General features: G+C 44.4%; 1 protein-coding gene across 14 annotated transcripts in view; it reads right to left on the bottom strand.

The window, feature by feature from the left end:
* Window positions 1–27,608, bottom strand: part of dtna (dystrobrevin, alpha) — a 364,320-nt gene that overhangs the window by 102,612 nt on the left and 234,100 nt on the right. For 8 of the 14 annotated variants that reach the window (XR_015079004.1, XR_015079005.1, XM_085992861.1 and 5 more), the window contains exons 11-13: window positions 24,023–24,094; window positions 13,289–13,366; window positions 12,715–12,807 (exon numbers count right to left, since the gene is read on the bottom strand). The exons of 4 other annotated variants lie outside the window; for them this stretch is intronic. Coding sequence is in view for 8 of the 10 variants with exons in the window: in XM_085992861.1 (XP_085848987.1) it covers window positions 12,715–12,807; window positions 13,289–13,366; window positions 24,023–24,094 (243 nt within the window). In the remaining 2 variants the exon portion in view is untranslated. The remainder of the gene's footprint in view (window positions 1–12,714; window positions 12,808–13,288; window positions 13,367–24,022; window positions 24,095–27,608) is intronic. 2 more of the 14 variants (XM_085992865.1, XM_085992869.1) reach the window with 1 other exon arrangement.

Below are 27,608 nucleotides of genomic sequence, written 5' to 3'. Positions count from 1 at the left end.
CAGAGCGCTAATGCTTTACAGTAAGAATATGTCAAGAGTTTTCTTATAGTAACTCTAATTACCAACATTGTCCTTTATGCTGGGAATTTTCAATGTCACCTTAAACTATTACTGCAATATAGCTGAAATATCACTGTGATCAAGATCAACCTGAGAATGCAATTTACTAATCGGCAAAGAGCTTTTGTACAGGCACACAATCTACATACCCATCACAGCTAGCTGGTCTACAATGAAATGTTTATGGTCACAAATTTTAAATTTATTATCTAATATAGTTGGCTAGAATGTTTATGGCAACAAAGTTTCAGTATGCTACTTTTATGACATGGCACTACTGGTTACTGGAATAAATTTGTAAATTTAGTAACATGATGGGCCTTGTTTTTGTTATATTGTATTACATTACAAGGTTACACAATTCACAGTCAATAACTAAGTAATGCAAACTATGAACATGGCGTATGTTTTAGAGAATAGTTTAAGTAATAAGATTTTCATTAGTGCCTGAAAGATGTGGGGTGGTTGACGTATGAAAAATGGAGATTTCTTGGATAAATGCACTTTTGGACGTGTTCTCACTCTTGTGTTTGATAGTACATCAACATGAGCTTCTGATCTTGCCTGATCAGTCAGTAGGATGTGGGAACCAGAGGTTTTTCCTGTTACTCAAAGTTCTCATATCCTTATGTGAAGCTGATGTTACTTGTGGCTGTCAGAATGTATGATCACTTTTCCTTGTGCAAATGTGAAAGAACCATAGTTACAAAGGAAATAAAAACAGAAAATGCTGGAAATACTCAGCAGGTCAGGCAGCATCTGTAGAGAGAGAAACAGAGGCTGCAATTTTCTGTTCGGTGTCGGGATGGGCGGGGGTGGGGGGTCAGCTGGTTTCCTGTTTCCAGTCCCGCCTCAGCTCCACAGACGTGATTTTCCCTTGATTGGCCTTGTTAAGCCTGCCCTGCGAGCTTGCTGGTCATTTAACAGGAAGCGGGCCTGATGACGTCATTTGATGATGCATCATCTGCCAGTTTCCTTAAAGGGACCATGCACAATTTTATTTTGACAGTTGCTTTCTCAGTGTTTGACAGCATTGAGGTGCTGAAAACACTGACAATCACTGCACAAAGGTGAACTCTTGCACCTAGACTCTCCAATGTCTCCCTCCATATGCTGGAATAGATGGCAGCTGCAGGTGAGATGACAGAAGTGATCTGTCACTGGCGAGAGATGTTTTCCCAATGAGGTGGCACTGGACATATAGCTGGATTTAAAAACTTGTAAGCTAAAGAAATCTGTATATGTTTTAAAAATGCAGTAACCAACATTTTCTTTGCTCTGAAACTCACCATGTGCAACATTGGATCCTTCACACCACTTCTGCAGCTGTCATCTTTTCACAAACATTACACCAGACTCGCAACATGCCACACTTACCTGGCATGGTGTCCGGACATCGTGAAACCCGACCCAGAAGCGGGAAAATCGAAAATCAGGCTGAAAACTGCTGACAAGTACCTGTTAATATGCAGGTAATTGCCTTTAATCTGTTTCCCGCCGCTAGATGTTGGGTCCATTTGCAAATCGGAGACCCGACACTTGGGAAGGTTGTTTGGAGGCGGGTTGATGGTGGGTTCGGGACCCGCCGTCAATCAAAAGGGCTTTAACCTCTGACCCGCCACTCTGAGTGCTGGCAAAATCATGGCCTTCGTTTCAGGTCGATGACCCTTCGTCAGAACTCATCGACCTGAAACGTTAACTCTGTTTTTCTCTCTATAGGTGCTGCCTGACCTGCTGAGTATTTCCAGCATTTTCTGTTTTTATTTCAGAGTTTCAGCATCCGCAGTATTTTGCTTTTGTATTAGTTACAAAGGCCTTTGTTAGCTATGAATAAAAACAGTAACAAGGTAAATTATTTACTTAAGGTGCATTTATTTTAGGTCAGTGCTCAAAATATTGGTCCAGAAATTCGGGTCGGAGGCTTCCCGCGGGTGCAAGCCTCCGACCTGCACTTACCTTGCGCGCCGGCCGTTGAGCTGTGGGCCCCCATGGAATTGCGATCCTGAGCCTCCTCCAACTGCCGGCGCAGTTAGTTCGATGCATCCCCTGGGATCACGTTGGCCACGGAGAGCCAATGGTAGCAGGGAATGATTCATTCATAAGTTTGACCTGTCAAACCTATAAATACTATAAGCCCCAAAACATCACTAAATCTTCAAATAAATTTAAAAAAACATCACCTTTTTAAAATAAACTGTAAATTACATGAAATAACTATTTTAAACAATAATTTAAATTTTTGAAAAAATTAATTACATTTTCTAACGGGGCTAAAAATAAACTTACCTTTCTTTAAAGTATTAAAAAATAATAAACCTATGGAAAAAAGTTTTAATTTTAATTAATTCACCACTTACCTTGTAAAAAGCAGGCCTTGCGACTGCTTTTTACATGTCTAACTTCTGGAGACTTACCCTCCCGGGAAAACCTGCAAAGAAAACGTAAGTTCGATGCACACGTGCTGCCTCTCCGGCGCATGCGTTCAACTTCTGAACCCTTTCTTTCAGGGGAACAGAAGTGCCGGTTTCCCGCGATTGCGCAGTGCATCCACGAAACCGGCACTTCCATTGGGCTTAAGGTTGAGTACCCCGTGCTTACTCACCCGTGGAGACCTGAATTTCTGGGCCATTAACTTATGTTGCTTTTCTCTTTGCTTTTGCCATTTCACTCATAGTTTCTCTGCCCACTTCTCTTATATTTGTTTTTCTCTCTTTCTCAATAAGGTATTTAGATAATATATAAGTGGGTCTCCCATGCCATTGTTCCACTGTCAGTTGGAGGATGCACTATTTTATAACAATGGAGTTGTTATACCATGTACAATGTATCATTGCGAGGGCTGCTGATTTGCAGTGAGCAAAACAAATTGTGTTCTAATTAAATAGTATTCAGAGTTTTTAATTGGTGTTTTAGGGACTGTGGCGATAGTGTGCAAGGACAGAGGCGCTGAGGATGGGCTTTTTGTGGAAGGGTGTGATATCAGGATTTTTGAAAGGGATCCTGTGTTGCAGGCAGCATGGTAAATTCGTGCTGACTGCTGTTTTACATGATTGCTGCGTGCAGCCAGCGCTTTCCGCACTGTTCATTGGCTACATGCTTCAGCAGGGGGCCCGAAATAGTGAGTGGCTAGTGTAAAGTCCGCGCCTCAATAATACACGGACTTCGGGAGAACAGTTTAACAGGTACTTAACTTGAACAGGAGGCAACGTCAGACTGAAATACAGAAGCCTGCTAGGGCCTTTTATACAGGGGTGGTCATTGCCGGTACTGCAGTCTAAGACCAGTTATTCCCTTAAAGGTACATACATAACATTCATTTAACAACTAAATAATAACTAATTACAATTACAATTTTCTCGGTACTATATACATCAACTGAAATAGTCATTTATAAGTTCAGTCTTTGAGGAGGCTTCCTGATCCTGACTGGATAGCGCCTTTCTCGAGTATCCTGTTCTTGCAGTGGAGTCGATTCTGGCTCATTGTCATTGGTTGGTTCGTCAGCTTCCAATACCCCTGCTTCTGAGGTAGGCGCAATCTGTACTTCGGGCTCATTACCAGGTGCACCTGCTTGTGGTATAGATTTGGCTTGTTCCTGTGACTCTAGAATCTGGTCAGCATGGCATCTCACGATGCTCTCTCCAACGTCCACTGTGTACATTAGTGGTCCCTGCTGTGTGCACATCGTTCCAGGCTGCCATTTTTCTGTTTGGTAGTCGCGGGCCAAGACTGGTTGCCCTATCTTGAAGCTCCTGGTTGGCTTCTCATTTATGTGCTGGAACTGCTTATCCTCAACATCTCGTCTTATGTTTGGTTTGAGCAAATCCAAGCGACATCTTAGTCTTCGGTTGAAAAACAGTACGGCTGGAGTTTGGTTGGTTACTGCATGTGTCGCATTCCGGTAAGCAAACAAGAAATTATCCACCTTGTGTTGTAGTGGTATGTCGTCATTATACATTGCCTTTATGGCCTTTTTAAAGGTCTGAACAAACCTCTCAGCCAATCCATTTGTGGCTGGATGATATGGGGCAGATGTGTAATGTTTCACCCCATTATTCTTCAGGAACCTCCGGAAATCCTCAGACACAAACTGTGGGCCATTGTCGGAGCAAATCTGTTCTGGCAACCCATTCCCGGCGAAGATGGTCCTTAGGACTGCAATAGTTTTCTCCGTGGTGGTGGTGGACATTTTAATGACCTCTGGCCATTTCGAATGGGCGTCCACAGCGATTAGAAACATTGAGTCCATAAATGGACCAGCAAAATCAATGTGTACCCGTTGCTATGGAGATGAGGGCCACTTCCATGGATGTAGCGGGGCCTGTGGTGGAGCGTTTTGGACCTTCTGGCATCCTGTGCATCTCTTGGTCATATCCTCGATTTCTTTATCGATTCCCGGCCACCACACAAACGCCCTGGCTAGGCTCTTCATTTTTACCCCTCCCAGATGACTCTCGTGAAGCTCATTGAGCACTCTATCTCTCAACTTGGGTGGAATTACCACTCGGGATCCACACATCAAGGTTCCCCGGCACACTGACAGCTGTTCTCTCCTTGGCGAGAATGCTGGCAACAGTGAGTCGCCATATGCTGGCCATCCCTTCACCGTCAAATCATAGACCCGAGAGTGTGTCGGGTCATTTCGGGTTTCCTTCTCAATACTTGCGTTTGTAACAGGCAAACATTCGACTATGGTCGCATGGAATATCTCCACAGGGTCCACTGCAGGTGCTTCTTCCGCCATCGGCAACGGTAGGCGCGACAGCCCATCAGCGTTCCATGCTGTTTCGTACCTTTGTACTCTATGTCGTACTGATGTGCCCCTAGAAAAAGTGACCATCTTTGCAGCCGTTGCGCCGTCATCACTGGAACGCCCTTCTTTGGGTTAAAAATTGAGACCAGGGGTTGATGATCAGTTAGTAGGGTGAATTTCTGCCCGTGCAGATAGTGATTGAACTTCTTCACCCCCCACACCAGGCTGAGGGCCTCCCTGTCAACCTGGGCGTAGTTACGCTCGGCTGAGGTTAGCGAGCGCGATGCAAAGGCTATTGGCCTCTCTGAACCGTCACGGAATTTGTGTGACAGCACTGCTCCAATGCCGTAAGGTGACGCATCACATGCCAACCGAATCGGTCGTGTTGGGTTGTAGTGGGCCAATACTTCTTTTGAAGTGATTAGGCATTTACATTCCTGAAAGGCACGCTTACACCCATCACTCCATTTCCATGTTATGCCAGTTTGAAGCAGGGCGTTCAGTGGGTGCAGAATTGTAGATAAATTCGGCAAGAACTTATGGTAGTAGTTCACCAACCCAAGGAACAACCTCAGTTGCGACACATTTTCTGGTGCTGGAGCCTTGAATACAGCCTCAATCTTGTCCGGCGACTTATGCAACCCTTCCTCATCAATCATGTGGCCACAATACGAGATTTGTCTCCTGAAGAACTCGCATTTGGGGCGGTTGGCTCGTAGCCCATCTTCCTGCAATCTCGTGAGCACCTGTTCCAGGTTGGCAAGGTGTTCATTGTCATTTTCGCCCGTAACCAGGATGTCGTCCAAATAACACTGGGTCCCCGGTATCCCTTGCAGGACTTGTTCCATTGCCCTCTGCCAAATAGCCGGGGCCGATGCTACCCCGAATACCAGTCGATTGTACTGGTAAATGCCTTTGTGAGTGTTTATCGTGAGGTATTTCCTAGATGCTTCTTCCACCTCCATTTGTAGGTACGCTTGAGCCAGATCAATCTTTGTAAAACGTTTCCCTCCAGATAATGAGGCGAAAATATCTTCTATCCGCAGAAGTGGATACTGTACTGTGTGCAGGACTGGGTTCACAGTCACCTTGAAGTCCCCACAGATGCGAACCTTCCTTGGCTCCCCAGGCGTGCTGCTCAATGCTTTCTTCATTACAGGAACGATGGGTGTGGCCCACTCGCTCCAGTCCACCTTAGACAGCACCCCCGAATGCTCCAGACTCTCCAGTTCAGCTTCAACGGCTGGGCGGATCGCGTATGGCACCGGTCTGGCCTTGAAAAATTTTGGGGTTGCGTTATCCTCAATCTTTATGGTTGCCTTTACTCCTTTTAGAGTCCCAAGTCCTTGTTGGAACACCTCTTCCGCGTCAGATAGAATTTGTGACAGACGTCCAGGTGTGACGTCATCATCCTTTTTGTCAGTCACAGTTAGTGCCAGAATGGAATGCCAATCCAATTGTATTTTTCGGATCCATTCACGTCCCAATAATGGTGGTCCTCCATCTCGTAGTATATACATGTATAGTTTCTGTGTTTCCTTTCCGTTATATTCAACTGGCACCCTTATTTTTCCTCTGGGGTAGACCTTTTGCCCCATGTATGTCTTCAATACAATGGACGTGTCCTTTAAGGGTATGTGTGAGAATAGCCGCTCATAGTCTCGTCAATTCATGGCAGTTAGGGCTGATCCTGTGTCCAATTCCATCTTTACTGGGGACCCTGCTATCATGAGGGTGACCCAAATGGTTCGGTGATCTTCCTTTGCGATCACGTTGTGTAACTTTAAACAACTTAGTCTCCTGCTCCCGGAGTCCTTATCACTCTCCTGATCTTCTGAACTACTGTCTGTCAGTTTCTTTACTTTCCTGTACTGTTCCTTTGTAGTTCTTGTCGTGTTGGTTTTCTTTCCCGACCTGCAGACTCTTGCTATATGTCCCATTTTTCCACATTGCCTGCATATTTTGTCTTTAAACCAGCAGTCCTTCTGCTCATGGGTTGTTCTGCCCCAGCGATAGCACTTTTCTGCTCCATACGCCATTTCGTTAGCGCTGTATTCTTGTGGTTTCTGTTGTATTTCCACAGCTCCCCGTGCTGCTGCTTCATAGGATACTGCCACGCTGAAAGCCTGTTCTAGCGTCAGGTCCTTATTTGAAAGTAGTCGTTTCTGGGTTCCTTCACTCTGGAGCCCGCAGACAAACTTATCCCGTAAGGTGTCTGCCAGTCCTGCTCCGAACTGGCAGTGCTTCGATAACTTGCGTAGTTCCGTCAGATAGTCAGCATTGCTCTCATCTTTGTGCTGGTTTCTTTTATGGAACTTGAATCTTTCTGCTATCAGCAGTGGTGTAGGGCTTAGGTGTTCCTGTAAGATATTAACAATCTACTCAAAACTTTTCTCCATTGGTTTAGCTGGGGTAATTAAATTCCGCAATAGGCCGTACGTACTCGCACCCATCAGATTTAATAATACCGACGCCCTCTTTCCATCGGCCACCTCATTTGCCTTGCAGTACACTTCAATTCTTTCCACATACGTGGTCCAGTCTTCTACCTCGTTGTCGAAAGCAGTGATACCGCCACTTTTCGGCATCTTGGGTGATTTAAAATGGTGCCTCCCGCGCTTTTGCTTCTTCCCCAATGGAATAAAATGGCGCCTCCCGCGCTTTTGCTTCTTCCCCAATGGGATAAAATGACGCCTCCCGCGCTTTTGCTTCTTCCCCTTGTTGCCACGCTGCTCCTAGTGTTCTACGGTGTAATGGCGGCGACCCGCAGCTTCGGCGCGTCTCGCTTTCCTTCCCCCCATTTAGCTTCTCTCCGCTGCCCTGTTCTTGAGCGCCCTGTGCACTCCACCCTCTCTCTCTCTTGTTTTCTTTTCCCGGTGACGCTGCGCGGCCCGTTTTGTCGAGCCGCTCAATCGAGCTTGAGCCCGCCGCAGTCCGGAAGGGTCAGCGCGCTACCTGCTACCAGCACGATTTGCTGGAACACCTTAACTGGGGAGCCAAGCACAGCTCTCCACAGACTCTCCCGCAATTCTCCGAACACCGATGAATTCTTTGGGCAGTTGCCCTCGGTCGACGCCCGTTGCTCAGACTACGACCTTCCAGAGCCCTCCTCTCAGGGCAAGATCCCCGTGAGATGATGCCACACTGTAGGTGAGTTCGAACTTATTCGTCGCCACTGTAAAGTCCGCGCCTCAATAATACACGGACTTCAGGAGAACAGTTTAACAGGTACTTTGCTTGAACAGGAGGCAACGTCAGACTGAAATACAGAAGCCTGCTAGGGCCTTTTATACAGGGGTGGTCACTGCCGGTGCTGCAGTCTAAGACCAGTTATTCCCTTAAAGGTACATACACAACAGCTAGCGCTACTTAAAAGCAGCCTGCACCTCTTAAATGGGAGGGGCATTGTGGCTGCAGGAAGTGGGGGGGAGTCGTTTCAGAAGTGAATCTGTCCTGTGAAAGAGTGAAGAATGGCTGACCATGTGAGAGAGTGCGCACTAAAGTTTTCAGACACTGCACTGGAGAGGACAGATGCCCAGTATCCGCAAGGGGGCAGGAGGCCCTGCACATGCTCAGGAGGCAGTGGCAGGAAGTAACGGCGGAGGTCAATGCCAGAAGTGTCGCTCCTAAAACATGGATATAGTGCAGGAAGACGTTCAATGATCTCACACGAGTTGTCAAGGTCAGCTCAAATGACATATCCTACCAACTGCACCACTAGCAATTCATTATACCCCTATCACTCACCTACCAACAATCTCTATCAATCAGGACTCAACCCTACCATTCATATGCTTTACCTCACCCTCACATACTTATCACTGTTGCAAGCCTCACACTCATAACCCACACACACTCACAGCTATTTAACTATGACATCCACATCACCCAAACATATGGCAGGACACTCACTTACACATTCCCTCTTTCATGCAGGAGAATGTGGCGCATAACAACAGGCAGCAGGAAAGAACTGGAGGAGGACAAGTGTGCCTGCATGTTTTAACCCCCATGGAGGAGACAGTTCTGGCCATCATGGGAAGGGGTATCACTAAGGCCGTGGCCACTGCTGGCACTGGAGGGATGGAGGGATGGATGATGAGGGTGTCAGCATACATAATGCTCCATCTCTCATCCCATTTCTCCCTCATCCATCAATCGCTTCTGACTGAGAAGCTGTAAAGGGTGTAACTACTTACCTTCTCCTCTCCCCTCACCACAACCCAATCCTCCTTCCTTTTTAATTTCAGGTACCCAAGAACTGGAACCTGCCCAGTCAGTGGAGGAGGAGGAAGAAGAAAGTGAAGATGAGCAGACACCATCACTCGATCTCATACTTGCAACCACCAACTCAGAGACTGAAACTGCATGGATTTGAGAGGCTAGGATAGAAGAGGAATCTACATGGGTTAACAAACCGGCCACAAGTGCGCAGGAGCCAGGGCAGAGGAAAGGATAGCGCAGGTTCCAGCTCGGCGGAGGGCGAGGTCACACACTAGTTCTGTTGCAGAGGGCTCAGATGAGGACTTTGATGGGCCAGGCTACAGAAGAAGGCTGATGGGTGTACACACCCAAATGCTTGGTGCACTGGAAAGCCTGCCAGAAAGCATGCGTTCAATGTCAAAGAGCATGGAGGAGTCCAGCATCAAATTGGTACAAGCTTTATGCAGTGTTTGGAGCCCATCCTTTCCAACATGGAACGGGTGGTCACTTCCATCACCACATCTGTGGAACCCACCATGATGCAGCGTCTGATGGTCGAAATCACAGCGCAAATGGCTTCCATTGCAGCACAAACAGCTTCTACCAAAGGTCTGAGTGCTGCAGTGGAAGCTCAGACTGCTGCCATGCAATCTCAGGCTGGTGCGTTGCAAGCTCAGACTGTTGCCCTCATGGCTCTGGATACCACTGTTCTAAGGGGCTTCCAGGGCATCACAGCAGTCCATCAATCTGTTCTCCAACAGATCAGCAGGATTGCGGAGAGTGGCATATATCCAGCAGCAGCCTGGAAGGAGCCAGACGCATAAAGGTTAAGAGCCATGGTCACCTTCACAGCCACAGGCAATTCAGTCCTTGCCCTGCTTTGAGGTTGCAGTTGTGACTGCAGCAGTTGGCAGATTTCAGTCATGACTTCTTTAGTGAAGCAAAGACATCTCAAGTATTGGTCATCGCTAAAGTTGAGGTAAGAGAATTGCTCCCTAAAGACCCTCTATGGATACGGCCTCCTGCTGAGAGCCCTTCTCCCCCTCTTCCTTCTTCTAGCAGTTTGTACTGATCGTAGTGACCTGTAAGTAGTCATGATCCCTTTAAGTAGTGCTGGTGGAGGGTCTTTCATGCCTTTTAACGTCATGTTCAGCTGTGTGAGGTTAAAGAAAGAGCACAGGCTGGAGCATGGCATTTGAAAATGGCAGCGCTGGCATCAAATCAGCGTTGCTTGATGTCATAATCTGCCTGCTCTGCATACTGCCAGAGGTCATTAGGTTCGCACGTGCAAACCCCTTTACCAAGATGGCGTCCAGCACATTTCCCGTCGGAAGTGTGTACGCGCATTGTGGATGCCATTTTTGCACTTTCAGAGACCTCATAGTGCCTAAAAAATGGGCGCAATTTAGCCCACAGTGTCTGTTGGCTCTTGGACAGCAGAATTCACTCAGTGCCCAAATCCATCTGAATGGAAAGCCATTTCATGAAATGTTGATAAAATCCTGTCATATGTCTGAAATGGGGTCTCTGGCAGCCAAATGGCGCCGTCCATAGGAGGTGAGAGGCTGTCTGGAGTTCACAAGAAGTGTGGTGGATGCCTGGTTTAATGCTTCATACTTCATCCCTCATCCCTTTTAAATCCTGACAAATCTGAAAACCATCCTAAGCACCCTTCCTTTCCCTTTAGGAAGCCGTTATTGCCGACTGTTTAAACACCGACATCACCAGTTGTTTTCCGGCCACTGCGCATGTGAAACTGGTGAAAAGAAGAAACTTACCTCACCTGCACATTTTTTAAACAGCGTTTTACTAACAGAAGCACTCCCCATGCCATTGTGACCAAAACAGGGCCCAGCAGGAAGGGAAATTTCACCCTCCCCATACTTGGGGCTTGTGCGGAGTAAAGGATTATTCTCCCCCTAACCCCGCTGAAATGAAATTGCAGGACACTCTTCCCTGCTGAAGCTACGCTGAACGCATACCCCTTCTATCAACCTCCTTCCTTCCCCAGTCTCTTCCCCATTACCTCTCCCCTCCTCCATTCATCTTATCCCATCATCCTCCTTTCCCACTTTCTGCCTTCTCTTTTTCTCTCGACCTTCTCCTGTCCTTTCTGCCTCTCCTCCTCCTCCCAATCTTTCTCACCCCTTCCACACCCTGCCCTCCTTAGCCTCCTCCCCCTTCCCTTTCCCCCATATGGGTCGAATTATACTCCCACCCTCTAAAGCTGCATACTGCACTTGATCTCGAGACCCCGTGTATAATACCACAGGAGAGAAACTAGTTATATATTAAAAATCTTACGTTTGAGTATACATGCTGTCAGCCTTTTCCATTATAAATTCTTATGTCCATAATTATAATGGAAACTGCCCATGTATCTTGTCACACTATAATTACATCTTCCTGCCACCGTTGGCACTGCAGCAGTTTGGTTTTGCCCTCTTAGCTTGTACTGCAGAGAAATTGCTATGATCCAACCATACTCTACTGCTATACATTTAACTATTTAACTATAAATATAAAATCAAACTATTGTATAAAAATAAGGGCAGAATGTTTGACTTTTTTAAAACGGTGACTAAACTGTCTATGCACCCTAGTCCAACTTTCCTCACTCTCTAACCTCGCTCCAGCTGAAGACTACATTTAGTCTTTGTGCGGTGTCACAGGACTCAATTTATATATTAAAAGTTTTCAGACTTGCGACTTCTGTCACCATTACTTCTGTGTAATGACTTGGCTGTTGTGTTATTTCCGTTACACTCAGGTATTAGTTTTATGCTGTGAAAGTACGCTTACCATTTTACTTACCTTTCCATCTTCTGGCAGTAGGTGCTGCTGTGGCACAATCCCTCACAGTGCTACTTACTTAACTGTACCTCTGTAATAATAGCCTGTGGCTCTGGCTGCAACTCTCTCCCACGTGGATGACCAAGCATCTCTCTGTCCTGCTTTTTTGTAGCCCCAGCTGGATCCTTCTGCTCTCAAACCTTGATCTGCCATAGATCACATCCCACTGGGCCTATATTGGGTAGAAATCGGACCTCCTTGCGGCCATATGAAACAGGCATATGCAAATGAGGGGCCTAACGTTTGTTTTAGGACCCCTTTGCCAAACTGGGCTGCCCTGAGCAGAGCCGGCATCAAGTCTGCTAGTGAAGCTATCTCTGCAACTGGAGCTACCTACTCTAATTCCATTTTCCCACTGTTTCCACATATTCGTTTATAGTCTTCATTTTCAAATACTCATCCAATTACCTTTTTAAATGTTGTTATAATCTCTTCCTCAATAGTTGGGAGAGAATGAAATGGAATGACAAATTGAGAAATCCAATGAACAGAGATCAGGCAGGTTACTATGATATTTAACATAGATCGAAACTCATTTTACCAGGTAAACTTACAGGAGAAGTTGAGGCTGACCACAACAGATTTTCTTGTAGTAGTTCATACACAGAAGGCTCCACATAGTTTAAATTTGTATTTTATCTTACCAATAAACATCTAAATCTGCAATCCATCAGCCTTCCCATAAAACAGTGTGGGCACAAGGCCATGTGGATATTTAATAAATAAACCACGTTCATGTGATCTGTGTCTTAGTTATTTTTACATCAATGGAACTGACAGATTATTAAAAGATATTCCTCCAAACATAATTATTTCCATATTGGGTAAAAGAAACCTCGACTAACCGTGAGGAATTGTTCAGGAGGAGGTTGATATATAGCCCAATCAGAACATGCTCATCACCCAGTCTATCAGCAATATCAAGGCTGTACTGTAACCTAGAAGAATGGAAATGTAAGGAAACAAAACAAAGAATAAAAAAGAAAACATTGTAAAAGGTAAATGAGAAATTAAAAAGGAAGCAAAAGGAATGATATATCTTTGCACACACACACCATTGTCTCTTCTGCTTCAAGATATTCAATCCATAATTGACTATACTTTTCCACCAGGATGTTAGCTAGCTCATGATTGGAGCATGGGATGAGACTAAAAAAGCTGAATGTGCTGTTTATGAATAGGACTGTCTAATCTATGAAAGTGAAAGTACATGCAATACTTCTAATACTAAATTTGTAAGAGCAGAAATGTTTCTACAGATGTGAAGCCTTACTGCTTGAAATTCTGTTCTAAGATATTTGGAAACCTAAGATATCTGTAAGTATTTATGTTTTTTGTTAGCATGATATGTAACAAAATTACTCTTTTTGTAGTTTTATTAGCGCATGCCAGATACTGCACAGTCTCCTCAATACTCACCCTTTGCCCTTCAGCAAAGCTGGAGCAGCCCTAGCCAGTTGTTTGTTCTGCTCTACTTCACTGATCTCATCAGGAAAGCTATTTAATGAGATAAAAAGACTAAACAAAGAATACGCAATAATACTGGGGAAACAGGTTCAAAGCAATACTGTGAACAGCATTTATAATGTAAACACATGCCAAAAAAACAATAAACTGAAAGAGCTTATATATGATTAAAATTATAGAGAAAGACATGGATATATTGGAAATTAAAAAAATTAAATATGGTTTGTAAGAAAACTCAAAATAAGACTGATCAAAATAGTAACTTTGCTTAGATGGGATCTTAAAAAACATGGTACTTTCTCACAAGCAATTCCACGTGCACTATTCAAGAGTAAGGCTAACGTGCTGGGGAGAGAACTTGTAATGAAAAGAAAAACCCTCTTCTGTCTCCTGGACTTAGAGTCTGTAAACTTCTTGTTCAAGCAGTAACTGAGGTTGGCATGTCCTCGGAGCTGTTTCCGGCCCGCTGCCGTAACTTCACTGCAAACCCCATTCACGCGCCAAACGGTTTTCCTGCTGCACTTCCGGCGAAGTAACAGCGTTGGAACGGAAGTAGCTCTGAGGAAATTCCTGCCCTAAGTTTCATGTTTCAAACCAATACTAGCCTTGTTCTGCATCATTTTCAGCTAACAGTGAAATTGAGTTTTTATGGTTTGAAAAAAGGATACCAACCTCAGATTGGCAAATAAGAATTAAAACATCTCATGATCATTGTCACGCACACCGATTTCCTCTGTATGGTGCCAAGTTTCCAGTTTCTTCTTCACAGTTAGGTTTCCACAGTGAGTGAGCGGCAGACATTCATTGTTGAATATCTTTATATTACTGCCAGTTGCAAAGCTCTGAATATAATATCAGTGCTCCTCACTGCACTTTAAAATTAAATGAAGTTTTTCAATGGCCTGAATTTTACAGTCTGAGACGAACAAATGGCATTCGCCGTTCATTAAGCTTACAGCTGCCCACAGACATTTTATGGGCTTTTGCGCAACAATTAGAGAGCCATTTCAGCATGGCGCCCTCTACAGGGGATCTGGGACCTGTGTGAGCAGGACAAGCAACAGTGTGTCTCTTTAACCAATCAGATTGAAGAATCCTTACTGAGACACGCAGGCCAAAATCTTACCTGCAGACCCGCTGGGAGCAGGGAGATGGGGGGAGATCCAGTAGCGTGTGGGAAACCCGGACTTCTGTGTTTCCCCGCATGCTGTGGAGATTTATGTATGGGAGTGGGGTGCTGATGATGGAGGAGCTTGGGCGGCTGGGAGGATGCACTCCTGCTCCTCCCGGCCCATAAGAAGTGCTCCCCAAAGCTGTCCTCACCTCGCTGCAGCTGCCGGGAATCTTGAGGCCCAGGAACCCTGGCCGGCCACAGTTAAACCTGCAAAGCATATTAATTCTGAGGCTTCCAGCCTCATTATAATATTTAAAGTGCCAACCCGCCTCCTGGGAGCAGGTTGGCTGCCCGCTCCTTGTCCCGCCTCAGGTAAAACTTGGAAGTCGGCGGGTTCGTGCCAGTTTCCCGACACGCTTCCAATTTTTCCCCATTTAACCCACCACCCGCACGCACACCCACCCGCTCACCTATGTTAAAACTCCCCCTGCAGAGTCTAAACCAGGAAGTGTAAGTTAGAATGTTTAATTCAACGCAAAATCATGTACAGAAAGTGAAATAAAGGAGGGAAAGAAAGATGGGATTAAGATAGAGGAATAAAAAAAGCAAAAAAAAAAGTATTATAGTTTTTACATTTTTTAAAACACTAATTAAAATTGGAAGGAATGCCAGAGTGGTTGTTTGGCAGTAATTAAGACTTATCACACCGTTAAAAATTCACTTAAACTTGAATGAACAAGCCCTAACATTTTCTGGCATGCTTAGTGGGTATCTAGCGGGGAAGTTCAGCAACTTCACGCCCTCACATGTATTTCATGCCGAGTCTCCCGGTGTGTAGTGAAGCTTGTGGAGGAGCAAGGCAAATCAGACAGCAATTTCCTGATTTCTGCATTTAACTGCCCATGTACGGATGCTGGAAGTTGCTTCCGATTTACTCCATTATGAAGGTGAGTGCTGATAGCCTCACTGTTATTCCTACTGCAAAATCCGGGCCAATATCTAAATGAGGAAAACCAAATAAATCTAAAATAGGCACCAAAACCCTCATCCCATAAAAAGGTTTGGACATTAAATTTAAAAAAATGTATAATAAACTAATTAAAAAAAATCTAGCAATCCAGCTGCTTCAATACATGGGCCCAGAAATTCAGGTCGGGGGCTTCCCGCGGGTGTAAGCCCCCGACCTGCACTTACCTTGCGCGCCGGCAGTTGAGCTGTAGGGCCCCGTGGAATTCCGCTCCGGGGCCTGGCCCAGCTGCCGGCGCGCTGTGCTTGCGTGTCCCAGGGGCGTAGTTAGTGCGATGCGTCCCCTGGGATCACGTGAGCCATGGGCAGCCAATCGGAGGAGGGAAAAGCCCATTCATAAGATTGACAGGTAGACCTGTCAAAACTTATAAATACTACGGGCCCAAAATAGCAGTAAACCTTCAAATAATTTTTTTTTTTTAAATCACACTTTTTAAATAAACTATAAATTACATTAAATAACTATTTTAAACAATAATTTAAATTTTTGAAAAAAATAATTTTATATTATAACGGGGCTAAAAATAAACTTACCTTGCTTTAAAGCATTTAAAAATAATAAACCTGTGGAAAAAATGTTTTAATTTTAATTAATTGACCACTTACCTTGTAAAAAGCAGGCCTTATGCCTGCTTTTTAAATGTGTAAATCCTGCAGGCTTACCCTCCCGGGAAAACCTGTAAAAAAAACCTAAGTTCAAAGCACACGCGCAGCCTCCCCTGCGCGCGCATTCGACCTCTGAACCTCTTCGTTCAGAGGATCGGAAGTGCCGGTTTCCCGCACATGCGCAGTGCATGCAGGAAACCGGCACTTCCATTCAGCCTACGGGTGAGTACGCAATGCGTACTCACCCGGGGAGAGCCGAATTTCTGGGCCATGACAATTACTCCATTTGTCAGTTTTTCAGTGCTGCGTGCACATGTGTTTTTTGCTTTAACTATTACTATTAAATCGCCTTCATCAACAAAAAACAATCATTGTGACTGAGGTGAGGAGTTTGCTGACTGACCATCACAAGTGTAAACCACTGCTATACCTAGGAGGTTTTAACATTGTTTAATTTTACTGTTTTTAGTGCACTGATTAATGTGATCCTATCTGTGCAAGTTTGATGCACTTGTTAACCCATTTACAATATATGTGTCAGCAGCTACGTTAAAATAGCAGAGAGAGGAATTTAGCACAAATGTGCTAACCAGCGCTAAAAACAGCACATGTAAAAACTTTAACCCCTGGAGGTTTCTTGTCCATTTTGTAAATAACTACAATGGCATCATCTAACAAGTTCACACCAGCTTGGTATAATTATCTCCTTTTTAATTAAACAAATACGTTTTACAACAACAATTCAAACTGAAGATTAGAACAAAGAACTGCAATCTGCAAATGCTCAATACTCGAGACACCTCAGATTATCTTTTGAAGGAGGCACAAGAATCAATATATAACTTCTTACCTGCACAGCACAAATCAGATTTTCAAAGTGAAATTTTATCAGAGGTGCAACAGAGCCCCATCCCGAAGAGAGGCGTTAGTTGGTGTGGCACCTGACAATCCTTCCAGGGATACTGAGGCCCAGCTAAGGCTAAAGAAAAAAGGGGCCATAATGTTTTGCAATGCTCCTAAGCAAGCAAAAGGCCATCATTTGAAAGGTAATTGGTCCCCTCTAGGATCAATTACCTTTGTTTTGGTCAGTTTGGGACTTTTCCAAGGCCCCAAGGCCCAACATGGGACATACTCCAGCTCTCTGGGGTATAAAGAACAAGAAGTCATGTGGGCCTACTGGATGGCATATTGGGCAGAACTCCTGGAGTAGTCTGAGAATGTCCCTAGACACACCCCAAAGTCTCAGCCCAGATACAAGTGGAGCAGGTGGAACCATCCCTTGGCCACCCACCCAATTGGAATTCAGGATGGAGTGGAAATGAAGCAGAAGCTAGCTTTATCCGGATTCTGTCCCAAAGCCTGCCTCCCCTCACGTGGCTGATCTACTCTAGATGCACCTTCCACGCTCAGGAACTTCAGTTCCTTAGTCTCTTAAAGGTGTTATTTGTATTTTATTTATTTGTCCTGGTATGAATTATCATTAATTACCACTGCATAGCTATTAAATGTAAATAAGCAACAATTCATAACAGGCAAGTAACTGCCATATTTTATCAAAGCTACCCATTTATGCATATTCACAAACTACAGATAAAGCTCGAGGCAAGAAGGTAAGCACTAGGTTCCATCATTTTTGATTAAATCTCTAGCAAGCCCCCGGGAAACATTCTTCACCACTTGTTCAGACATTTAAGATAATCTTTTGCAGTGATTCTATCTTGCTGCAGCCACAAGTATGATCCTTAAAATCTATTTAGACAATACAAACATTTAAGGAACTAATTCATGAAGCATGAGATCAGATTAATATTTAGAATTTCTTGTCAATTCCCTTGCTGTATCTGGTGTTAGCTGGCAACATATACACTTTTGTTACTTACTACAATTATACTGTCCCTACAGTGAGAGTATCACCTTCTTACTCATTTATAAATGTGGGAAAAATGCTAACCAAACTAATGAGCAAGCAGCAGAGTCTGTGGGTTTAAACATTAATACACCTACTATCAATTAATACTGAAAGTGTCCTTTGTGAGGTAATGAAATCATGCAAGAGCTGTGTCAACTGATGTTTAACCTCAATCATCAGAATTGTAACAGACATGTCACTGAGATGAACAATAAAGCCAAGTGAATATTTGGTTTGGTTACTCACATCCTCCACGATAGAGACAGTAGATATTCTTTGAGGCAGTAAAACAAGTGCTGGAAGGACTTAGCAGCTTTAGTTCATTAACAATGCTACTATCCCATGTACAAATTAAAATACACCATCCAAATGAGCAGTGGTTCGTAGAGTGAAATTAACATATTCATGTGCAAACCGCTGGATTCCCTCATTTTGCTGATAGTTTAACACAACTTAATATTTGATTAATAATTTCAGTATGTGATAGCTTGGGATAAATTTATTTTAACAATCTATCAGTTGGTATGTCCCTACACTACATGAACACTTGCACATTGTTAAACTATGTAATGTTTGATGCTATTCCCCCCATTCCATGCAGCATTATTCAGCTGAACAAGTGGCTCAGAGTCTGCAAGTATCTGCTTGCTCCCTATGGGAAATGTAGTGTCCGTGTGTAGATAAAGACACTGAAGACAGGAGTTGGTTCATAGGTATTTACTAAGCAAGTCTGGGGGGGGTTTCTAAAGGATATACACAATACACAGGCTTATATAGCCCAAGTGGCAATTACCGGCATTACGCACACCTGGGGCTCTAAAGGCACATACACCACAATTGCTCCCCTTCTAGCTAACTAGTACATCATATTTTAAGTAATTATTAATTACATGTTATATGCAAAATAATATACATTGCTGTATTAATTAATTATAAGTTAGTCTCTCATGAGGCTTCCTGACTCGGTCCGGATAACGCCTCGGGGGTGTAGTAGTTTCTGGTGGCGTAGTAGGTTCTTCTGGCAAGGCTGATTCGGCTTGAAGGCCAGTGTCGGGTTCATCGGGCTCCAGTATCACCGGATCGGAGGTAGATATGGGTATCTCTACTTCATCGTTAGATGTATAGAGTGGTGGTGTAGGTTGTCCCTTTTCGGATGACTTGATGATTTGGTCAGCATGGCGCCTTATTATGCTGTCTCCGATGTCCACGGTATACATCAGTGGTCCTAATCGTGTGCAGATAGTTCCAGGCTGCCATTTCTCGGTACGGTAGTCCCAGGCCAAAACCGGTTGGCCTATCTGGAAGGCCCTAGTTGGCCTTTCATTCATGCCCTGAAACTGCCGGTTCTCCACGTCCCTTCGGATGTTGGGCTTGACCAAATCCAGCCGGCATCTTAGGTTTCTATTGTAGAACATCATGGCGGGAGTTTGGTTAGTAACCATATGCGTTGCATTCCTATATGCAAATAAGAAGTTATCCACCTTGTGCTGAAGTTTTATGTCTTCATTACCCATGGCCTTGATGGCCTTCTTGAAGGTCTGGACAAACCTTTCAGCCAATCCATTGGTGGCGGGATGGTATGGGGCGGACGTGTAGTGCTTTACCCAATTGTTCTTTAAGAACTTTCTGAATTCTTCGGACACAAATTGCGGTCCATTATCAGAACATATCTGCTCCGGCAGCCCATTCCTGGCAAATATGGTCCTTAATACTGTGATGGTTTTTTCCGTGGTGGTGGAGGGCATCTTTATTACCTCCGGCCACTTGGAGTGTGCATCAACTGCGATTAAGAACATCGAGTCCATAAATGGACCAGCAAAGTCGATGTGCACCCTTTGCCAGGGAGATGAGGGCCACTCCCATGGATGTAGAGGGGCCTGTGGCGGAGCATTTTGGACCTTCTGGCATCCTAGGCAGCTCTTGGTCATGTCTTCGATGTCTCCATCGATACCTGGCCACCATACAAACGCCCTAGCTAGGTTCTTCATTTTCACTCCACCCAGATGCCCCTCGTGAAGCTCCTTTAGCACTTTATCCTGGAGTTTGGGTGGAATCACCACTCTGGATCCACACATCAAGGTTCCTCGGCACACCGACAGCTGTTCTCTTCTTTGCGAGAATGCTGGCAACAGTGGTTCGCCATGTGCTGGCCATCCCTTCACTGTTAAATCGTAGACCCGTGAGAGAGTAGGGTCATTTCTTGTCTCCCTTTCATGGCAGAATTTGTCACCGGTAGACATTCCAGTATGGTAGAGTGGAATATCTCTACTGGGTCTACTGTAGGTGCCTCTTCTATCGTTGGCAACGGTAGGCGTGATAAACCGTCAGCATTCCCATGCTGTTTTGACCCTTTGTATTCAATGTTGTATTGGTGTGCCCCTAGAAAAAGGGACCATCTCTGTAGTCTTTGTGCCGTCATAATGGGGACACCTTTTTTAGGGTTGAATATGGAGATGAGGGGTTGATGGTCAGTCAGCAAGGTAAATTTTTGTCCGTGTAGGTAATGGTTGAATTTCTTCACTCCCCATACCAGGCTGAGTGCTTCCCTGTCTATCTGAGCATAGTTACGCTCAGCTGAGTTCAATGAGCGTGACGCAAAAGCTATCGGCCGTTCCGAGCCATCAGGGAATCTATGGGACAATACCGCTCCGATGCCGTAAGGGGACGCATCGCACGCCAGTCTGATTGGTAGTGATGGGTTGTAATGAGCCAAAATTTTCTCGGATGTGATTAAGTCTTTACATTTATGGAAGGCACGTTTACAGTCTTCGTTCCATTTCCAAATCACTCCTGTCTGTAGGAGATCATTAAGAGGGTGTAGAATAGTTGATAAGTTCGGTAAAAATTTATGATAGTAATTTATTAATCCCAGGAATGACCTTAATTGTGAAACATTTTCAGGTGCTGGGGCTTTTATAACTGCTTCAATTTTTTCAGGTGACTTATGCAACCCTTCCTTATTAATTATGTGGCCACAATATGATATCTGATTTTGGAAAAATTCGCACTTGGGGCGATTTGCTCGTAGGCCCCGTTCTTTCAGCCTAGTGAGCACCTGCTCCAAATTGGCAAGGTGCTCGTTGTCGTTTTCTCCTGTTACAAGGATGTCGTCTAGGTAGCATTGAGTCTCCGGAATCCCTTGCAGGACTTGCTCCATAGCTCTTTGCCAGATAGCTGGAGCTGATGCTATTCCAAAAACCAGTCGATTGTACTGGTACAGGCCTTTGTGTGTGTTTATTGTGAGATACTTTTTAGAGGTCTCCTCAACCTCCATCTGTAGATATGCTTGTGCCAAGTCAATTTTTGTGAAACGTTTCCCTCCGGATAGTGAGGCGAAAATATCTTCTATCCTCGGAAGAGGATACTGTACCGTGTGAAGGACCGGGTTTACAGTCACCTTGAAGTCCCCACAGATGCAAATTTTTTTCTGTTCCTCAGTTATTTTTCAATGCTTTTTTTCATGACTGGAACGATGGGTGTTGCCCATTCGCTCCAATCTATTTTGGATAATACGCCTGCCTTTTCCAAATTCTTCAGCTCTGCCTCGACTGCCAGACGTATTGCGTATGGCACCGGTCTTGCCTTAAAAATTTTTGGAATTGCTGTATCTTCCACTTTTATTGAGGCGGTGATGCCTTTCAAGGTTCCTAGTTTCTCTTGAAACACTTCTTTGGCGTTGGCCAAGATGTCTTTTAATCGTTCAGGTATGATGTCATCATTGTTTTTTTCCTTACTGGTCACCGTCAGTGCCTGAATGGAGTGCCAGTCTAAACGTATCTTCCTTATCCATTCACGTCCCAACAACGGTGGACCACCATCTTGTAGAATGTATAAATACAACTTTTGTATTTCTTTGCCGTTGTATACCACAGGCACCCTTATTTTTCCTTTGGGGTAGACTTTCTGCCCCGTATATGTTTTTAAGATAACGGATGTGTCTTTTAGAGGTATATGCGAAAATAGCCTCTCGTAATCTCGTCGATTTATTACGGTTAGAGCTGATCCTGTATCTAGCTCCATTTTAACTGGGGACCCTGCTATTGTGAGGGTAACCCAAATGGTTTGGTAATCCTCTTTGGCAAGTACATTATGTAATTTGAGACAGCTTAGTCTCTTGTTTCCGGAGTCGCTATCGCTATTCTGGTCTTCGGAGCTATTGTCCGTCATCATTTGTACCTTCCTGTACTTTTCTTTATTGATTTTTTGTTTTCTGTCAGTGGATTTATTTTGTCCAGATTGGCATACCCGTGCAATGTGTCCAATCTTACCACATTGCCTGCATGCTTTGCCCTTGAACCAGCAGTCCCTCTGGTTATGGGTGGATCTGCCGCAGCGATAACATCTTCCGAACTCCTGTGTCATTTTATGGGTGCCGAAGTCCTGTGTCTCTTGTTGTATCTCTGCAGCTCCTTTTGCTGCTGCTTCGTATGATACAGCCATACTGAAAGCTTTGTCCAATGTTAAATCTTTTTCAGAAAGCAGTCTTTTTTGTGTTCCTTCACTTAAGAGACCGCAAACAAATTTGTCTCGAAGATAATCCGATAGTCCTGCTCCGAATTGGCAATACTTTGATAGCTTTCTTAATTCGGTTAGGTAATCAGCGTTACTTTCATTCTTGTGTTGATTTCTCTTGAAGAACTTGAATCGTTCCACTATCAGCAGCGGTGTTGGGTTTAAATGCTCCTGCAAGGTATCAACAATTTCTTTAAAAGTCTTGTCCTTTGGTTTGGCTGGAGTGATTAAATTTCGTAACAGCCCGTATGTCTTCGCGCCCATTAAGTTCAGAAGTACTGAAGCTTTTTTTTCATCTGTTATTCCATTTGCAGTGCAATAAACCTCTACTCTTTCCACGTATGTGGTCCAATCTTCTATTTCGCCATCAAAAGCCTCAATATTACCAGATTTAGGCATTTCAGAAAAGATATGGCGCTTCCCGCGCTTTTTTTTCTTCTCTCTGTAGCAACGATATGGCGCTTTCCCGCGCTTTCCCGCCGCTGCTACCGATAACAACGCTGTTTTACTGTGGTTTCCGTTTATTCACTGTTGGAGACTCGTTCCCGACGGAGGTCTAAACGCTGACCTGCTTGCCGCGCCGGCCGTCTCTCGAGTGCACCCTCCCAGTCCGTTATTGCTTGCCTCCGATTTCGCTGCCTGTCTCAGCTGTAGAGCCCGCCGCTGGAGCTCCAGCCTGACGCCCAGGAAGGATTAGCGCAGTACCTGTCACCAGCTTGGCCAGCTGGTGAAACCGCAGTTTCTCTTACTTCCTTGAGTCTTCTGGACGCTGGAGGAATCGATGTCCTTGAGGTGCTGCCGAATTGCAGGTAAGTCCGTTTCCACTTCGTCGCCACTGTAGTGTCCGTGTGTAGATAAAGACACTGAAGACAGGAGTTGGTTCATAGGTATTTACTAAGCAAGTCTGGGGGGGGTTTCTAAAGGATATACACAATACACAGGCTTATATAGCTCAAGTGGCAATTACCGGCATTACGCACACCTGGGGCTCTTAAAGGCACATACACCACAGGAAACATCTGGAACCCACATCCCATGGTATTGATATACAATTGCTTTTCACTATCATACTACCTTTTAATGGGGATGTGCCAATAAAAGTAAAGATATGATTCAAATTATCCTCAATTCATTCCTTTTAAGAATAGTCAATGATATTTTGATGTTATTTTGGAATATTAAATCTATAAAATATATTTACTTTTAAGACTATAGGATTTTTAAATATTGTTCTGTAAAATGACTTGACCCCTCAGGATTGTATACAATTTTTGAACATGGTTTCCTCTGCCACATGGTATTTTGATTAGGTGATCCTTTTCCACATTCATTAGATAATATAACAGTAATTAGAAAGCTATGTTACTTCAAGCCAACAAAAAGGATACTCACACATTAATTGTTAAACTCACAGACCCAGCACTAATGTAATCTAAATGGACTAAATACATCCTATTAAGCAGTTAGCTCAGTGTCAGAGTCTACTCAATAAGATAAAAGTTTGGTCTCTGTTACTGACCGGGAGTTGTTCACAAGCTCATTTACATACAGCTGAATGACAGTATGTTCATCATGCATCCCATCTAGTAACCTGAATAAGTTAAACGAAGGATAAAGGGTAATTGATTTAGGAAACAGAAAACAATTTCCTTCACAGACTGTGATTATATGTGGGGTGTGGGATTTTTTTTTGAGAAACATACATCCATTAAAACATTCCTTAATATTTCCATGATTGTTGTATAACTTTGTGAATCCCAAGGGCCCACAGCGAAATGGTTTGTTTGCTTCTAATGCAACATTAAGACATCAGAAAAGCTCAATAAAACACAAAATCAGTATTAAACATCTGCACAAATTACATGGTTAGACATACAGCTTGATATCTCCATTTGTTAACACTTCAGCAACGAGGCTTAAATTAAGTACCCAAAGAATTTTAGCAATTGAATTTACAAAGTTAAAGTTAGCATACTGTTGTTATGCATCAGACAATAATATATGTACAGGCTTCTGAGACTTTGCCCAATGTGGGAAAATGCACCTAAGCCAACATCTGTAGCAATGCACCTTAACCTAATGAACACGCTGGATTCACATCTATATGGTGCCTAATTAGGGCTAAAACTTGGAAATCTTTGTTACAGTAAATACAAATTGAAAAAATGTCCAAAATTAATATTATCCATTCACATTCTTAAAATAAATGTAAAAGTAAAAGAAACACATCTTAAATTCTATTAAATGCCAATTTATGACTGGGTGCATACCGTAAAAATCATAAAGGTCATATAAAATATCACCAAAGTAGTTTAAATAGAAGGAATATCCTCTTTCTTTTAGCACAAACCTTTGTATGCACGAGTAAAGGGATACTGATTCTCGCAGAATTCTGCAAGGATCTGCATCACCCGATTTGGCTTCCACCGTCCTCTGTGGCAGAGAATTCCACAGGTTCACCACTCTCTGGGTGAAGAAATTCCTCCTCATTTCAGTCCTAAATGGCTTACCCCTTATCCTTAGACTATGACCCCTGGTTCTGGACTCCCCGGCCATCAGAAACATCCTTCCTGCATCTAGTCTGTCCAGGCCTGACAGAATTTTATAGGTTTCGATGAGATCCCCTCTCAATCTTCTAAACTCCAGTGAGTATAAGCCCAATCGACACAATCTCTCCTCATACGTCATCCCTGCCATCCCAGGTATCAGCCTGGTGAATCTTCGCTGCACTCCCTCCATGGCAAGAACGTCCTTCCTCAGGTAAGGCAACCAAAACTGCGCACAATACTCAAGGTGTGGTCTCACCAAGGCCCTGTACAACTGCAGCAAGACATCCTTGTTCTTGAACTCGAACCCTCTTGCTACGAAGGCCAACATACCATTTGCCTTCTTAACCGCCTGCTGCACCTGCATGCTTACCTTCAGTGACTGGTGTACAAGAACACCCAGGTCTCTTTGCACTTCCCCTTCTCCCAATCTATTGCCATTCGGATAATAATCTGCCTTCCTGTTTTTGCCACCAAAGTGGATAACCTCACATTTATCCACATTATAGTGCATTTGCCATGTTTCTGCCCAATCACCCAACCTGTCCAAATCGTGCTGGAGTTTCACGACATCCTCCTCACAGCATACCCTCCCACCCAGCTTTGTGTCATCTGCAAATTTGGAGATATTACATCCAATTCCCTCGTCCAGATCATTAAGTATATTCAAGAAAGAGTTGGATATATTTCTTAAGGCTAAAGGGATCAAGGGATATGGGGAGAAGGCAGGGACAGGGTACTGAATTTGGGTGATCAGCCATGATCTCATTGAATGGCGGAGCAGGCTCGAAGGGCCGAATGGCCTACTCCTGCTCCTATCTTCTATGTTTCTATGTTTCACTCTGATAGGTGATTAAATTAGATCGGAGGCCAGATATGAAAGAATCGCAGATGGCTTCTTCCTGATACACTATGGCAGAGACAGCCTTGTAGTTGCAATCCTTAGCCAAAGCCTTAAGGTCCTGCAGGAAATCGTCCAGGGATTCCTCGGGTAATTGCCTGCGAGTAGACAAAAGATACCTGGCGTAAATAGATTAATGAAAGGACTAATTAGGATTATGAAGTACTAGTGGTTAGCACTGTTGCCTCACAGCGCCAGAGACCCGGGTTCGAATCCGGCCTCGGGCGACTGTCTGTGTGGAGTTTGCACATTCTCCCCGTGTTTGCGTGGGTTTTCTCCGGGTGCTCCGGTTTCCTCCCACAGTCCAAAGATGTGCGGGTTAGGTTGATTGGCTATGATAAATTGACCCTTAGTGTTAGGGGGATTAAATACGTGGGGTTACAGGGATAGGGTGGGACATGTGTTGGTGTAGGGGTTACGGGGATCGGGTGGGATATGTGTCGGTGCAGGCTCGATGGGCCGAAATGGCCTCTATCTGCACTGTGGGGTTTCTGTGATTCTGTGATCGGTCCTAGGACCCCAGCTGTTCACAATATATATTAATGATCTGGACGAGGGAATTGGATGTAATATCTCCAAATTTGAAGACGACACAAAGCTGGGGGGGAGGGTATGCTGTGAGGAGGATGTCGTGAAACTCCAGCACGATTTGGACAGGTTGGGTGATTGGGCAGAAACATGGCAAATGCACTATAATGTGGATAAATGTGAGGTTATCCACTTTGGTGGCAAAAACAGGAAGGCAGATTATTATTTGAATGGTAATAGATTGGGAGAAGGGGAAGTGCAAAGAGACCTGGGTGTTCTTGTACACCAGTCGCTGAAGGTAAGCATGCAGGTGCAGCAGGCGGTTAAGAAGGCAAATGGTATGTTGGCCTTCGTAGCAAGAGGGTTCGAGTACAAGAACAAGGATGTCTTGCTGCAGTTGTACAGGGCCTTGGTGAGACCACACCTTGATTATTGTGTGCAGTTTTGGTCGCCTTACCCGAGGAAGGACGTTCTTGCCATGGAAGGAGTGCAGCGAAGATTCACCAGGCTGATACCTGGGATGGCAGGAATGACGTATGAGGAGAGATTGTGTCGATTGGGCTTATACTCACTGGAGTTTAGAAGATTGAGAGGGGATCTCATCGAAACCTATAAAATTCTGTCAGGTCTGGACAGACTAGATGCAGGAAGGATGTTTCTGATGGCCGGGGAGTCCAGAACCAGGGGTCATAGTCTAAGGATAAGGGGTAAGCCATTTAGGACTAAAATGAGGAGGAATTTCTTCACCCAGAGAGTGGTGAACCTGTGGAATTCTCTGCCACAGAGGGCGGTGGAGGCCAGTTCATTAAGTATATTCAAGAAAGAGTTGGATATATTTCTTAAGGCTAAAGGGATCAAGGGATATGGGGAGGCGGCAGGGACCGGGTACTGAATTTGGATGATCAGCCATGATCTCATTGAATGGCGGAGCAGCTTCGAAGGGCCGAATGGCCTACTCCTGCTCCTATCTTCTATGTATCTATGTATCTATGTACCCCAGGCAAAGATGCCCAGCCAGATAGGCTACCTGTTTTAAATGTAAGAAACGGGGACATTTTAGTAAAGCGTGCAAGGGTAATCCTGTACCCGATGTCTTCTCTGCTGCCGCCCATCGTTTTGCTCTAGCCTCG

The sequence above is a fragment of the Somniosus microcephalus genome, chromosome 7 (genome assembly GCF_052327205.1).
Source record: "Somniosus microcephalus isolate GS21.2 chromosome 7, FLI_Smic_1.0, whole genome shotgun sequence".
NCBI lineage: Eukaryota > Metazoa > Chordata > Chondrichthyes > Squaliformes > Somniosidae > Somniosus > Somniosus microcephalus.
This window is presented reverse-complemented; position numbering and strand designations above follow the sequence as displayed.